The 12,739-nt window shown below is 39.5% G+C and overlaps 1 protein-coding gene across 1 annotated transcript; it reads left to right on the top strand.

Annotated features, from left to right (window-relative positions):
• Positions 1-12,572, top strand: LOC126056968 (beta-1,3-glucan-binding protein 1). The gene is made up of 10 exons (XM_064037014.1): positions 1-273; positions 6,910-7,134; positions 7,984-8,285; positions 8,570-8,703; positions 9,082-9,248; positions 9,575-9,719; positions 10,030-10,109; positions 10,412-10,557; positions 11,935-12,126; positions 12,498-12,572. The coding sequence occupies exons 1-9, from the start codon at positions 150-152 to the stop codon at positions 12,121-12,123; spliced, it is 1,512 nt and encodes a 503-aa protein (XP_063893084.1). The 5' UTR covers positions 1-149; the 3' UTR covers positions 12,124-12,126; positions 12,498-12,572.
• The last annotated feature ends 167 nt before the right edge of the window (positions 12,573-12,739 follow it).

The raw sequence follows: 12,739 nt of genomic DNA, 5'->3' as shown, positions 1-12,739 counted from the left end.
CTCAAGTTAGTCAGTCTCTCAACACAGCTCGATACACACTGACACATCTAGTCAATATTTAATTTAAAAATAGAACTCGTTTTATTTTTTAAATGAAGACGCTTATTTTCATATAGTTTTTTTTTGTACATAGCGGGTTTTTGAGCAAAATGGCGAGCGTGAGTGTTTTGTTTTTAATTTTTGTGTTAAGTTTTAATAGTGGGTATTGTTATGAAGTGCCAGCGGCTACTTTGGAAGCTATTTACCCTAAAGGCTTAAGGGTTTCTATACCTGGTAAGTTTTTTTATTTGATTGTTGATAGTTCAATAACTATGTATAATAATTAGTTATTTTAGGAAAGTGCTCGTGAAGGTGATTTAATATGACGAGCAAAGCAGCAAAAACATACAAAACAATTTCAAAGTAGAGTTACTCCTAACTTCAACTTGCAATGTCCGTTTACTTAGGTATTTTAAGTTACAAACAAGTTTTACATGACTTAAGTGAAGTAATGAAGATTGAACTATGGTATTATTATTACGTCTTTCTGATGAGGATGCGTTTTCGATCAAACTATGAATTTATTATGAACTGTTCATATATATGAATAGAGTAGATAATGATACAAACAAACAAATTAATACATAAAATTATAGCATAGGTTATTGATAGTACCTTCATGATAAACTCAACTGACATAACAGATTTATGGACAGAGGTCAAAAAAGTCTCAATGATTGTAAAAATATGGGAATTCCCCTGACGCTATATTTTTTTTATCCTACATAAACTGGTTTATCTCTCAATAATTGGAAGTAGGTATGAAGTAACTATTTAGTAATACGCGGTACTAGATTCTTGAATACATTTTTGAAAAACCAAGCTGCAGCTGCAAAGGAAAAACCAGTCAAGAATAAGTACCTAGACCCAATAGGTAACTAGGAGGTTAATCTATACTATCTATACTAATATTATAAAGACTAAAACTTTGTTTGTTTGTTTGTTTGGTTGTAATGGATAAACTCAAAAACTACTGGACCGATTTTAAATATTCTTTCACCATTAGAAAGCAATATTATCTGCGAGTAACATAGGCTATATTTTATCCCGGTGTGGGCAGTAGCTCCCACGGGACACGGGTGAAATCGCGGGATACCGGCTAGTATAGTATATAGATAAATTCAACTTAAATAGATAAAAACTAGTTTGTGTTGACATGACATGACGTGTCATCATGATATTTTAAATAAAATTTAAATTTTAAATTTAAATAAAAAGGATGATTTTCTGAAACGTACAAAATTACATACATTCTAAAAATAATATCAGCAGAGTTAACTCGGACGCAACAAGGGCCCGACTCTCCTAATTTTACTTCGACTGAGATCCAGTTCCGACTCATTTACGATTGAAGCAATTTGGTGACGTGGTGACGTGACGCGACGCCCTGCAGCGGTCTCTCCGGCAACGGTTGCCATGGCCGGAGGCTGCGCTGACAGGGCGCTGCGGCGACGGCGGCGGCGCGCGGCGCTGCGCTTCTGAGTGCCACCCCAGTGACATCTGTCACTCAGTGTTTAGACTGTGTTGTGTATATATTTATTTTTTGTATTTATATTTGTATTGTTAGTTGTAAGTGAAATGAACAGTAGCGATGCGGCGAGAAGTGCAAGTCAACCTTCTGCATCGCTAGGTATTCCGGAACGATGCCCGCACTGTACCCAGGCACGGTACTTTAAAGGTAAGCGGGGTCTGAATATCCACATTGGAAAAATACACAGACCCCAAAGTTTTTCAGTACCTCCAAATGTCAACACCCCCCAACCTGGCCCACACACAGTACCCATTGATGTTCCCATTTGGCAAAAGCTTTCGAAATTAAAAAACTCTGTTCCCATTTTAAAGCGGGTTCCCCGTGGTGCGAGGCCATTAGTAGCGCAATCCTTAGCGCAGTGCATGCGTCTCGCAGCACGGGAGAACTCGCCACGTGCCTGGGAACTGTTACTCACCTTCCCCTACAGAATTCTCCACATCCAAAAAAATTTAGCTAGCAAAAAATCTTTGACATCAAAAGTAAAAGAAAATTGTAATATTTCGACTCAAAATTTTGACTCTAAATTACCGGCACAGTGTTTTACCTCCCCAAGGTGTATAAGCAATTTAATTGAAACAAAGCTAGGCGAAGGTGATATCAGAGGTGCAGCCAGAATACTCTTCAGCAGTGATGTTGTGGCGCCATGCTCTCCGGATACTCTTACAGCCCTGGAGAGCAAACACCCGGCCCCCGCTGATGGTCTTTCCTTTCCTGACCCTCCCCTTCCTGATACAAACACCCTCACAGTTACAGGTCGACAAGTGGCTGAGGCTGTAAATTCTTTTCGAAGCGGAACCGCCGGTGGCCTCGACGGCCTGACTCCGCAACATCTTAAAGATTTAACGAGCTCGGGCGCCGGGGACGCCGGTGCGGAGCTTCTTAAGGAGCTTACAGCCCTAACCAATGTGATGCTCTCCGGCAGTGTGCACGATGCTGTCCTCGACGTCTTGTATGGCGCTAATCTGTGCGCCCTTAAGAAAAAGGACGGCGGTATTCGTCCCATTGCCGTGGGAACAACATATCGTCGTATAGCAGCCAAAATCGGTTGCAAATTTTACAGTGAGGAACTTTCGGAAAAATTCCAGCCCCTACAGTTGGGATACGGTTCCAAAGGGGGCTGCGAGGCTGCCGTACACGCTTTGTCGGCCTACCTAAATTGTGGCAAAGGAGAGGTCATCCTGAAGGTTGACATCAAAAATGCTTTTAATTCCGTAAACCGGGACACCCTGTTGGCTGAAGCACAAAAGAAGTACCGAAAATTTATAGTTTTCTATCAGTGTTACAGGCACCCATCAAAATTACTGTATAAGGACAACCTATTGGAATCTGCAGTCGGATGCCAACAAGGTGATCCCCTCGGGCCAGTAATTTTCAGCCTAGCCATTCACCCGATCATTCGAGAGCTAAATTCCAAATTAAACGTTTGGTATCTAGATGATGGGACCCTGGGAGGCGATGTAGAGACCGTATTTCAGGATTTCATTCATTTAAAACATAAATTTCATTCCATTGGGTTAGAACTAAATTGTACAAAATGTGAATTATTTATTACTGACACGACTGACAGACAAATGACAATATCCAAATTTCAATCATTAGCACCACAGATTAAAATTATAGATAAACAGTCTCTCCGCCTCCTTGGGGCTCCCATCCTAGACCAATCTTTTCTACATTTATTTCGGAAAAATTGATAATTTCAACGATATTTCGGAACGCCTACAAAAAATTACAATGCATTCGGCCATCACAATTATTCGACACTGCTGTTTTGGTCCTAAATTTACATATTACCTCCGTTCTTCTCATCTCTTTAAACATAGCCACCTTTTAGACCCAATTGATAAAATTATCCGCCATACCCTCAGCTCCATTCTCAATGTGGCCCTGGACGACCGAGCCTGGCAACAAGCCACATTGCCCATCCGGATGGGAGGCCTCGGCGTCCGCAAAATTACCAGTATTAGTTTACCGGCATTCATATCCTCGGTTCACGGCACTGAGAAATTAACCAGGAATATTCTTACTCCAACACTGGCTGATTTCGAGGTGCCGTATTTAGCCGAGGCTATGGATGCATGGAAAATACTTGCCCGAACGAAAATTTACCCAGCAACCCGTCTTCCCAAAGACAGTGGGATGAGCCGCTCTGCAGAGTAACCCGGAATAGTTTGATAGAAACGGCAATTACTCCTGCTGAGCGAGCGCGCCTACTGGCTGTGGGTAGATGGGAGTCGGGCTTTGGCTTCAGGCACTACCGTCGTCAAATATTGGCACCATGTTTGACGATACAACTTTCCGCCTCGCTACTTGCTTACGTATAGGAGCACCGTGCTGCTCCCCTCATCGCTGCCACTGTGGTGAGGCTGTCACCAGCCTCGGACACCACGGCCTGTCGTGCAGCCGCAGTGCGGGCCGTATTGCCCGGCATGCAAACATCAATGACATTATACGTCGAGCTCTTGTTGCCGTCGGGGTACCAGCTGTATTAGAACCAAACGGCTTGGCACGCGACGACGGTAAGAGACCAGACGGCATGTCGTTATTCCCTTGGAAGATGGGTAGGCCTTTAGTATGGGACGCAACCTGTGTCGATACTCTTGCGCCATCACACCTTCCAAGTTCTGCGTGCTGTGCTGCTGCTGCCGCTGCGGCTGCGGAGAACCTCAAGCGGCGGAAATATAGTGGCCTTGTCGGAAACTATATTTTCGAACCGTTTGGGGTTGAAACCCTCGGGTCGTGGGGTCCGAATGCCCACATTCTATTTAAAGATCTCTCAAGGCGGCTGGTTGACTCTTCTCGTGACCAGAAGGCTGGCTATTACCTCGGACAAAGAATCAGCATGGCGATCCAACGAGGTAATGCTGCCAGCCTCTTGGGCACGCTCCCAGTTGACAGCGATGGGGACGAATTTTTTGACGCTTTTTAGTTGTTTGTTTTACTAGGATAGTTTTTGATTTTTATTGTAAATATGTATTGTAAATATCTATGTAAATAAAAATACTTAAATAGTGTTTACAATAATGCATGGCAATAGAAAATTAATGAGACAATTAAAAATTATAGAAAATCAGAAAATAATATAATTAAATTATTTTTTACCTGAATGAACTGTATCCTGCATTGCCATGCGTGCATGTTCAGTCCTTGAGAGATTTTATCTTACCCGGGGGGTATTGACCTCAAAACATTACAAGTCATCATCCTTTTCCCAACTATGTTGGAGTGGGCTTCCAGTCTAACCGGATGCAGCTGGGTACCAGTGTTTAACAAAAAGCGACTGCCTATCTAACCTCCTCAATCCTGCTACTTAGGCAACTAGATAACCACTGGAAAGACTGGTTATCAGGCTTTCTGGCTTTTGTGTAACGACTGTCGAAGATATTGAAATTACAGCGAGAACCCATCAATTTATCGTGCCTTTTGATACACGAGAACTCGTCATCACAAAATGGTCACCCATCCACGGACCGATCGCGCCAAGCGTTGCTTAACCTTATGAATTTGACTTAGGTATGAGCTTTTACCCACAGAACAAGTATGAAAATAAAGCTAATTTATTATGGACTCCTACCAAAGTTAATAATTGTAATTCGCTCTTTAATATTAAATGAAGTTTTGATCAATATTAAATTACTTAATTGCTCCTTAGTAATTATTCCGTGACATTTTCCTGGAATCCAATAAGAACTTGGGGATAAAGATTTTAATAAATATTGGATAGATGTTAATTTTCGTTATTACCTTAATTGTGACCGAATTGTTTAACGATTTTAAGCTGTGTAGAATATTTAGCATAAGTATCTTAAATATTTTAGTAGGTATTTTGATTAAATGGACTGCTGTTGTATAACATTATTTAAGTTAGGGATACATAAGTATTTTTTATCCAGATGATCTCGCTAAACTTGAGTTGAGAGAAAAATAAAAGTTTTTGTATTAAGCCTACAGAACAGTAAGTTTGTAAGTATATCTAAGACACTTTCTAAGTATATTTTAGAGATCAATGACTGTTTCGGATGGCACGTTAAACTGTAGGTCCCGACTGTCATTGAACATCCTTGGCAGTCGTTACGGGTAGTCAGAAGCCAGTAAGTCTGACACCAGTCTAACCAAGGGGTATTGGGTTGCCCGGGTTGAGGGGGTCAGATAGGGCAGTCGCTCCTTGTAAAGCACTGGTACCCAGCTACATCCGGTTAGACTGGAAGCCGACCCCAACATAGTTAGGAAAAAGGCTCGGAGGATGACGATGTATTCATTAAGCCTACAGTACATGTAAAATTGATAATCTACAACTACAGCAATGAAACCATACTTTATGATCTAAAACTAGAAAAATACGTTAAATATTTCATCTCTATCAGTATTTAATTCGCCATTCCATTCGGTACAAAAACCGCAAACAATCACAGAACATCGATTAACCACAGAAGCAATAATATTATAATTATGACGTCACCTAACAAACTGGTTATTGCGGTTCTCGATCAATAAACCGAGTAACGACCTTGTGGTTTTTTCGGAAATAATTAATTTAGGAGATATTTTTTGATAGATTTTTGAGTGAGATTACATTATGAGTTACCACCTTGTATGTATGTCTTACAAATTGCTGTCATTGAACATCTTTATCAGTCGTTATGGGCGGTCAGAAGCCAGTAAGTCTGACAACCAGACTTATCTAGGGGTATTGGATTGCCCGGGTAACTGGGTTGAGGTGGTCAGATACGCAGTCGCTCTTTGAAAGCACTGGTACTCAGCTGCATCCGGTTAGACTGATACCGACCCCAATATATTATATTTGGGAAAAGGCTAGGCAGATGATGATGACCTTACAAATACTCGTATAGGAAGTGATGTATTCGTACTGGCTAACCAATTAGGCGCTGCTATGTTCTTGTCTTAGGTTCGATTCGCTTTTCATTATATTTGTTTAAAAGCTGTCTGAGTATTTACCTACGACATATATGTAATGTGTTTTTAATAATAAGTTGTACCTGCTGACATACTTAGGTTTTCATCGCAAACAAGGGATCTCTTAATTACAATCTACTTACCTATTAAGTTTTTTTAACAAGGAACGGAGAGAACGGTATTGTAACCTATTTCAATAGTCTTGCTGCTTATTTCTACTAAATCAAATCTTAGACATTTACAAACATTAATTCATAAACTCAACGACAAGCCGACCCCAACATAGTTGGGAAAAAGGCTCGGAGGATGGATGAATTCATAGGTATACTCAACAAAGAAAACTAAACTAATACAATATAACTATGCAAATATCTAACTTAGGTACATCCCTGAATTCCTCTTAACCCATTTCTCAAATCTTCCAGACGATGGCTTCTCACTCTTCGCCTTCCACGGGAACCTGAACGAAGAAATGAACGGCCTCGAAGCTGGCCGATGGTCGAGGGACATTACCAAGCAGAAGAATGGACGCTGGACCTTCAGGGACAGGAGTGTTGAGCTCAAGATTGGAGACACCATCTATTTCTGGACGTACGTCATCAAAGATGGACTCGGATACCGTCAGGATAATGGGGAATGGACTGTCACAGGTAAGGTTCCTGTACCTAATATTTTTAGATTATATTAATGGTACTTCGTAAACATTGCGTAAAAGTGTTTTGTCATTAATTAGGCCCAAGTTCACTGTAGTTAGACACTATTTAAACAGTGTTCATCTTTGCCTATTACAAAACACTGTCAAAATCATATTTGTTATTTAACTAAATTAGTAAATAAGAGTATTAGATATAGAGATAATTGTTTAAAATTAAACAGTTACAAAAAATAAGCATAGGTACAGTTGACAATTGTTTAAACACGCGCCAAACGTCTGTTTAACTTTTTTGCAATACTACTGATGTCTCAATTGTCTTCTAGAATTATTTAAGACATAATAATTATAAAATTGTGTCCTTAAAGGATTTGAATACTGTGTCCATTTATCACAATGATGATTCGTATGAGGTTAAAAGCAAATGTAGTAAATAGTAGGTACCTATGTATTTATAGGTTAAAGCAATCTTAAGGTCAAGAATATAAGATAAAGCAGTTCATATTGCTATGTTTTACATATATCTAATACTTTCCTGGTGTAATCTAATCGTATTGAAGTGTAAATAAACTGCAAATTTATTCGTAACATCATTTATACATGGCAATATGTATTGTTGATGTCAAAATTTTGTCCTCCGTGATGTGAAACGACTTGTCATCATCTTTCATCTAAGCAATGTCCTACGTAAAGGCACGGAAGAGAATATATATGTATAAACCTTCTTCATAAATTCCTCTGTCTAAGCATTTCTCAAAACTACATTCAAATCCGTTTCAGTTAATCGCAAACACACCAATGAAATAATCATTCCTATTTAAGAAGTTATTACTATTTATTCTTGCAGGATACGTCGACGAAGCAGGAAACCCCGTTAACCCAACTGATGGTTCCCCTCTCTCTTCTCCTGTCGCCTCCCAACCTTCATCTGGCTCCCAACCATCATCAGGCTCCAACTCATCCCTTGGAACTGCTTCTGCAGCAGCACCAGCCTCATTCAGTGCAGAGTACCCATGCGAGCTGTCTATTTCCAAGGTCAATGTACCAGGGTTCGTCTGCAAGGGTCAGCTGCTGTTCGAAGATAATTTCAACTCTGGAATAGAAAAGGGGAAGATTTGGACTCCTGAGATCAAATTCCCTGGAGAGCCGGTGAGTTTGGTGGTATTAGGTTTGTTTGAGCGTATCTTGTGGTTTTGGTTATCTTCAATTTGGGTGGTTTGCTTATGGTGATATATTGCACCTACCCACAAAAGATTGAATCATATGCAAAGTCGTATCATTTCCAATGCAAGCCATTGGAAATGCCATATTCCCGAGCTGGTATTTTCTGAACAATTCACACATTTTCTGCCCAACTAGAGTACGCAACTACATTTACGGTTCTTAAGTATACGTTTTTGCCATACTTTACATATATACCGTATCTTTAACAGGACTTCCCATTCAACGTGTACCTCAATGACCGCAATCTCCATGTAAGAGATGGACGGCTGAGCATCAAACCGATCACCCTGGAGTCTAAATACGGAGAGGACTTCGTGAGGCAGACACTGGATATCACAGCTAGGTAAAACAAAGACAGACGGAAAGGGGACATTGTAGTCTAGTAACCTATTTTGTTTTAACACTGTTATGAGTACAGCAGACTCCTGCAGTACTGAAAATCTGAGTATTGGCGTAACATTCAACGTTCCCAACTTCAAAATTTATTCACCTTAAGCGTCTAGTCGCTGGTTCCAGGATTGAAAACAATTAACCTTGCAATAGTTATACTACTAAAATCACCTACTTAACCGGTTTTGAACTTATGAAGCGTTCTTTAACCTGTTCTTATGCACTTTTATCTGCCATCGTATGAGTTCAAGGACATTCTCATTCGGAAAATCCCTGTAGTGTCTTTTGAATAAATATTTTCGCTTGCTACATAAAACTCCGTAACCCACAGGTGCACTGGTACTATCGGAACTATGGAATGTTCGAGAGAGGCGTCTGGTCCTCAGATCTTACCGCCCATCATCACTTCTAAGATCACCACTAAGAACAAATTCGCTTTCAAATACGGCAGAATTGAGATCAGTGCGAAATTGCCTCTTGGGGACTGGATTTACCCAGGTAATGAAGGAAGCTTCAATCTTCTAACTAAAGCCTTTATATTCTGTTGTATCGTGTTAAAAAAATCTATGAGCTAGATTTTTGAAAAAAATGTACCTATGTTATATGGTACTTTAACTTTCGATAAGTTATGGCGTGTTTTACAAAAAAAACAGTTTACTTCTTTCTATACCATTACGTTGTTAATTACTTCTAGATCGATTTTTAGATTGCTACAGTATATTTTTGACACACCGTGTATTTTCCAATATCATCCACCAACTTAAAATCTGTTCTTTAATTCATCCCTTAGATATTTCTTAATACAAAAATATATAACTTACCAGAAATCCAACTGGAACCTCGAGACCACGTCTACGGCATCAGGAATTACGCGTCAGGACTCCTGCGCATAGCCACTATCAAAGGAAACGCGGAATCTGCCAAGAAACTGTACGCGGGTCCCATCATGTGCGATTCTGAACCTTACAGGTGGGTGACTTTAAGGTTCTATTTTGATTGAAGTCTTTACATAGCAGGGTTTTCACATCAGCGTATCGGTGTAGCGCGTAAGAAAACAATTGACAACGGTACTTGATGTTTGAAACCGAGCGGCAGATTTTTGGCGCCCGATATACTTAGTCGCTTTGTTTTGCTACGCACGACAAAAATTCTCCAGCCTGAAAGTCTTCTTATGGAATGTTTTAATGCCTCTTATACACGCGCGACAATTCTATTATTGTAGTGATACATATCGTATATTAGATGAGTTTATATTAATGTTTTGGATTATATGTTTCAGATCTGCTTATCTGAAGGAGAAAGCCGGTTCTGATCTCTGGAGCAGAGATTTCCATAATTACTCTTTGGAATGGAGACCAGGTATGCTTTTAATTCCATAAATAAATAAACTACCGATTACCTTACCAAACAATACAGGAACCTTACCAAACCAATCTAGAAATACCATTTTTAAATACATCTGTGATGTTGTATTTTCTATCAACTGCAATCTAACTTTTTTTTATAACGATTCAATAATTAGTAACTCCCAAAAATACTTAACTTTCGTTACAAATCTCTCTAGCTGCCCTATTTTATAACTAGGCATCCTCCATCAATAACTGGTTGAATCGTCGAATCCAATTCAATAGACCCCTAAAAAAACTTTAATCTTCTTTCAGACGGCATATCCCTATTCGTCGACGGCGAAAAATATGGCGAAATAACTCCCCCAACAGAAGGGTTCTACAAGACAGCCACCGACAACCAGGTGGCTGCCGCCGCGCAGTGGCTTAAAGGAACCACTATAGCCCCCTTTGATGATATGGTCAGTATTGACGAGAATATAAGTCAGTATATGATTTTATGTTAGAATATTTATGTATAGCATTTTTATGGGTCTTGAAAACTATATAACAGTTCCCGTCAAATAAGTTTACCAACCCGCATTGGGCAAGCGTGGTGTATAACCCGTAATCTTTCTCTGTGAGAGAGAAGGCTTGTGCCCAAAAGTGGGACGGTAAAAAAAAACAATGATGAATTTCGCTTTTGGGTAATTAGCTATCAGATCTTTTTTGCGTATTAGGTAGTGGTATTGTTGACATAGTATTTGACAAACGTGAATTCACAAACTTAGTCAACTCTGGACATGCAAAGCTTCTGGTCTAACTGTATTGTGAGAGGTGTTCAGTGGCTGACTTCGGAGATAAGTTATTTGACAGGAGTCGTGCTAATCTGATCAAAGATTTATGGGTGAGGATTTGCAAGCTCTTAAGACAGATGTTATTTAACAATGGATGTTATTGACATTTAGCAAGGAATACATCAAAAACGGGACAAATTATTTTAAGATAATATTTCCTTTTACAATTGCAAATAACAAACAAATATCCTCGCCATAATTATTTTGAATACATAAATTGAATTTCTAAGATTGTTGAATTTATTGTGGTTAATTAAGAACATTTTAACAATATGCTAAATAACATGTTTACTTCACACGTTTTTCCTTGAGTGACTTGCAAAAGATTAGGTGCAAAGTAATAACTATTGTATTTATTTGTAAAGACGCTTAGAACATGATACAATTAGAACGCTTAGAACATTGTGTCCTGTTTTGGGAAAACCTTCCTGGTTAATAAGTTTATTTTTGCTATAAGCCTTAATTCGTCATCATCGTTTCCTCCGCAATACAAGATAAGAAAGTACAGTCACAATTAATTCTGGTATACCTATTTACATCAACCTGTCTGCCAAAGCTATAAGGCTGTTTTAAAGAGCTACCTACCAAGGCCCTAGAACCTAAAGGGCTTCGCCAAAAACAAAGGCATGTTTTAGTCAACAAAAGTCTGTTGTATGTAATCAGTCGTTTCATCATTTTCCAATAATGAAAACAGCCACCATAATCTTTACCTTTGCAATAATCTGACCACCTGTCATTGAACATCCTTGGCAGTCGTTACGGGTAGTCAGAAGCCAGTAAGTCTGACTCCAGTCTAACCAAGGGGTATTGGGTTGCCCGGGTAACTGGGTTGAGGAGGTCAGATAGGCAGTCGCTTCTTGTAAAGCACTGGTACTCAGCTGAATCTGGTTAGACTGGAAGCCGACCCCAACATAGTTAGGAAAAAGGCTCGGAGGATGATGAGGAGCCGATGTTTTCGCATTCTATTTTCTTTTCTATAGCTCCAATTAATTTTTTCCGCAGTTCTACATATCCCTGGGCTTAAACGTGGGAGGAGTTCACGAGTTCCCCGACACGGACAACAAGCCCTGGAAGAACCGTGCCACTAAGGCTATGCTGAACTTCTGGAACGCTAGAGAACAATGGTACTCCACCTGGTATGATGATACCAGCGCTCTGCAGGTGGATTACGTCAGGGTTTACGCGCTTTAGGAGGTAAGATTCATATTAAGGCCTTACTACACAGAGAAATCTACAGCCTGACTAGCTCGTTAGTGAGACTGCTATGTGAGCTGTCACGGTCCCGCGCGCATCTTTTATCACCGCTGCCTACATCCCGCTCGTATTGTGGTCCATGTTAGTGTCACTAACGAGCTCGTCAGGCTATAGATTTCTTTTTTTCTTAAGTAAGGTCTACTATCGGTACGAGAAGGTCCAAACCTACCCCGAATTTTACTTTTTTTTCTAGATGTTTGAAACCAATTTTCTCATGGTTAATTTAACCATTCAAAAATAGCTCTTGAAAATGTAGATGTATGCCTGTATTTTGTATTTACTAAATTAAACTTTTTACTTTTGTATTTCAGATCTGAAACGGACTTCGTTGCAAGACTTAAGCACTCTCACATTTTAATTAAGATTAATAAATTAATACTCTTTAAGCTGTCTTTTATTACACCCAATAATGATTTCATTACAACATAAGATACAAAAAAGGGTAGATACGCAAGTTTGAGGTATTAAAGTGTTAAGTAGAACAGCTGAGAAAAAACTTTGCAAATTATAATAGTCAACCTTGTCTTCATACTTAACAGTTCAGACTAAATAG

Source organism: Helicoverpa armigera, chromosome 11 (genome assembly GCF_030705265.1).
Source record: "Helicoverpa armigera isolate CAAS_96S chromosome 11, ASM3070526v1, whole genome shotgun sequence".
Taxonomy (NCBI): Eukaryota; Metazoa; Arthropoda; class Insecta; order Lepidoptera; family Noctuidae; genus Helicoverpa; species Helicoverpa armigera.
This window is presented reverse-complemented; position numbering and strand designations above follow the sequence as displayed.

Bases quoted from the DNA above. Each gene is read 5' to 3' on its own strand.
- LOC126056968 (XM_064037014.1), top strand. From the start codon at position 150: ATGGCGAGCGTGAGTGTTTTGTTTTTAATTTTTGTGTTAAGTTTTAAT. The intron at 7,135-7,983 runs GTAAGGTTCCTG...TTATTCTTGCAG, and splicing joins TGGGGAATGGACTGTCACAG to GATACGTCGACGAAGCAGGA. The intron at 8,286-8,569 runs GTGAGTTTGGTG...TATCTTTAACAG, and splicing joins TCAAATTCCCTGGAGAGCCG to GACTTCCCATTCAACGTGTA.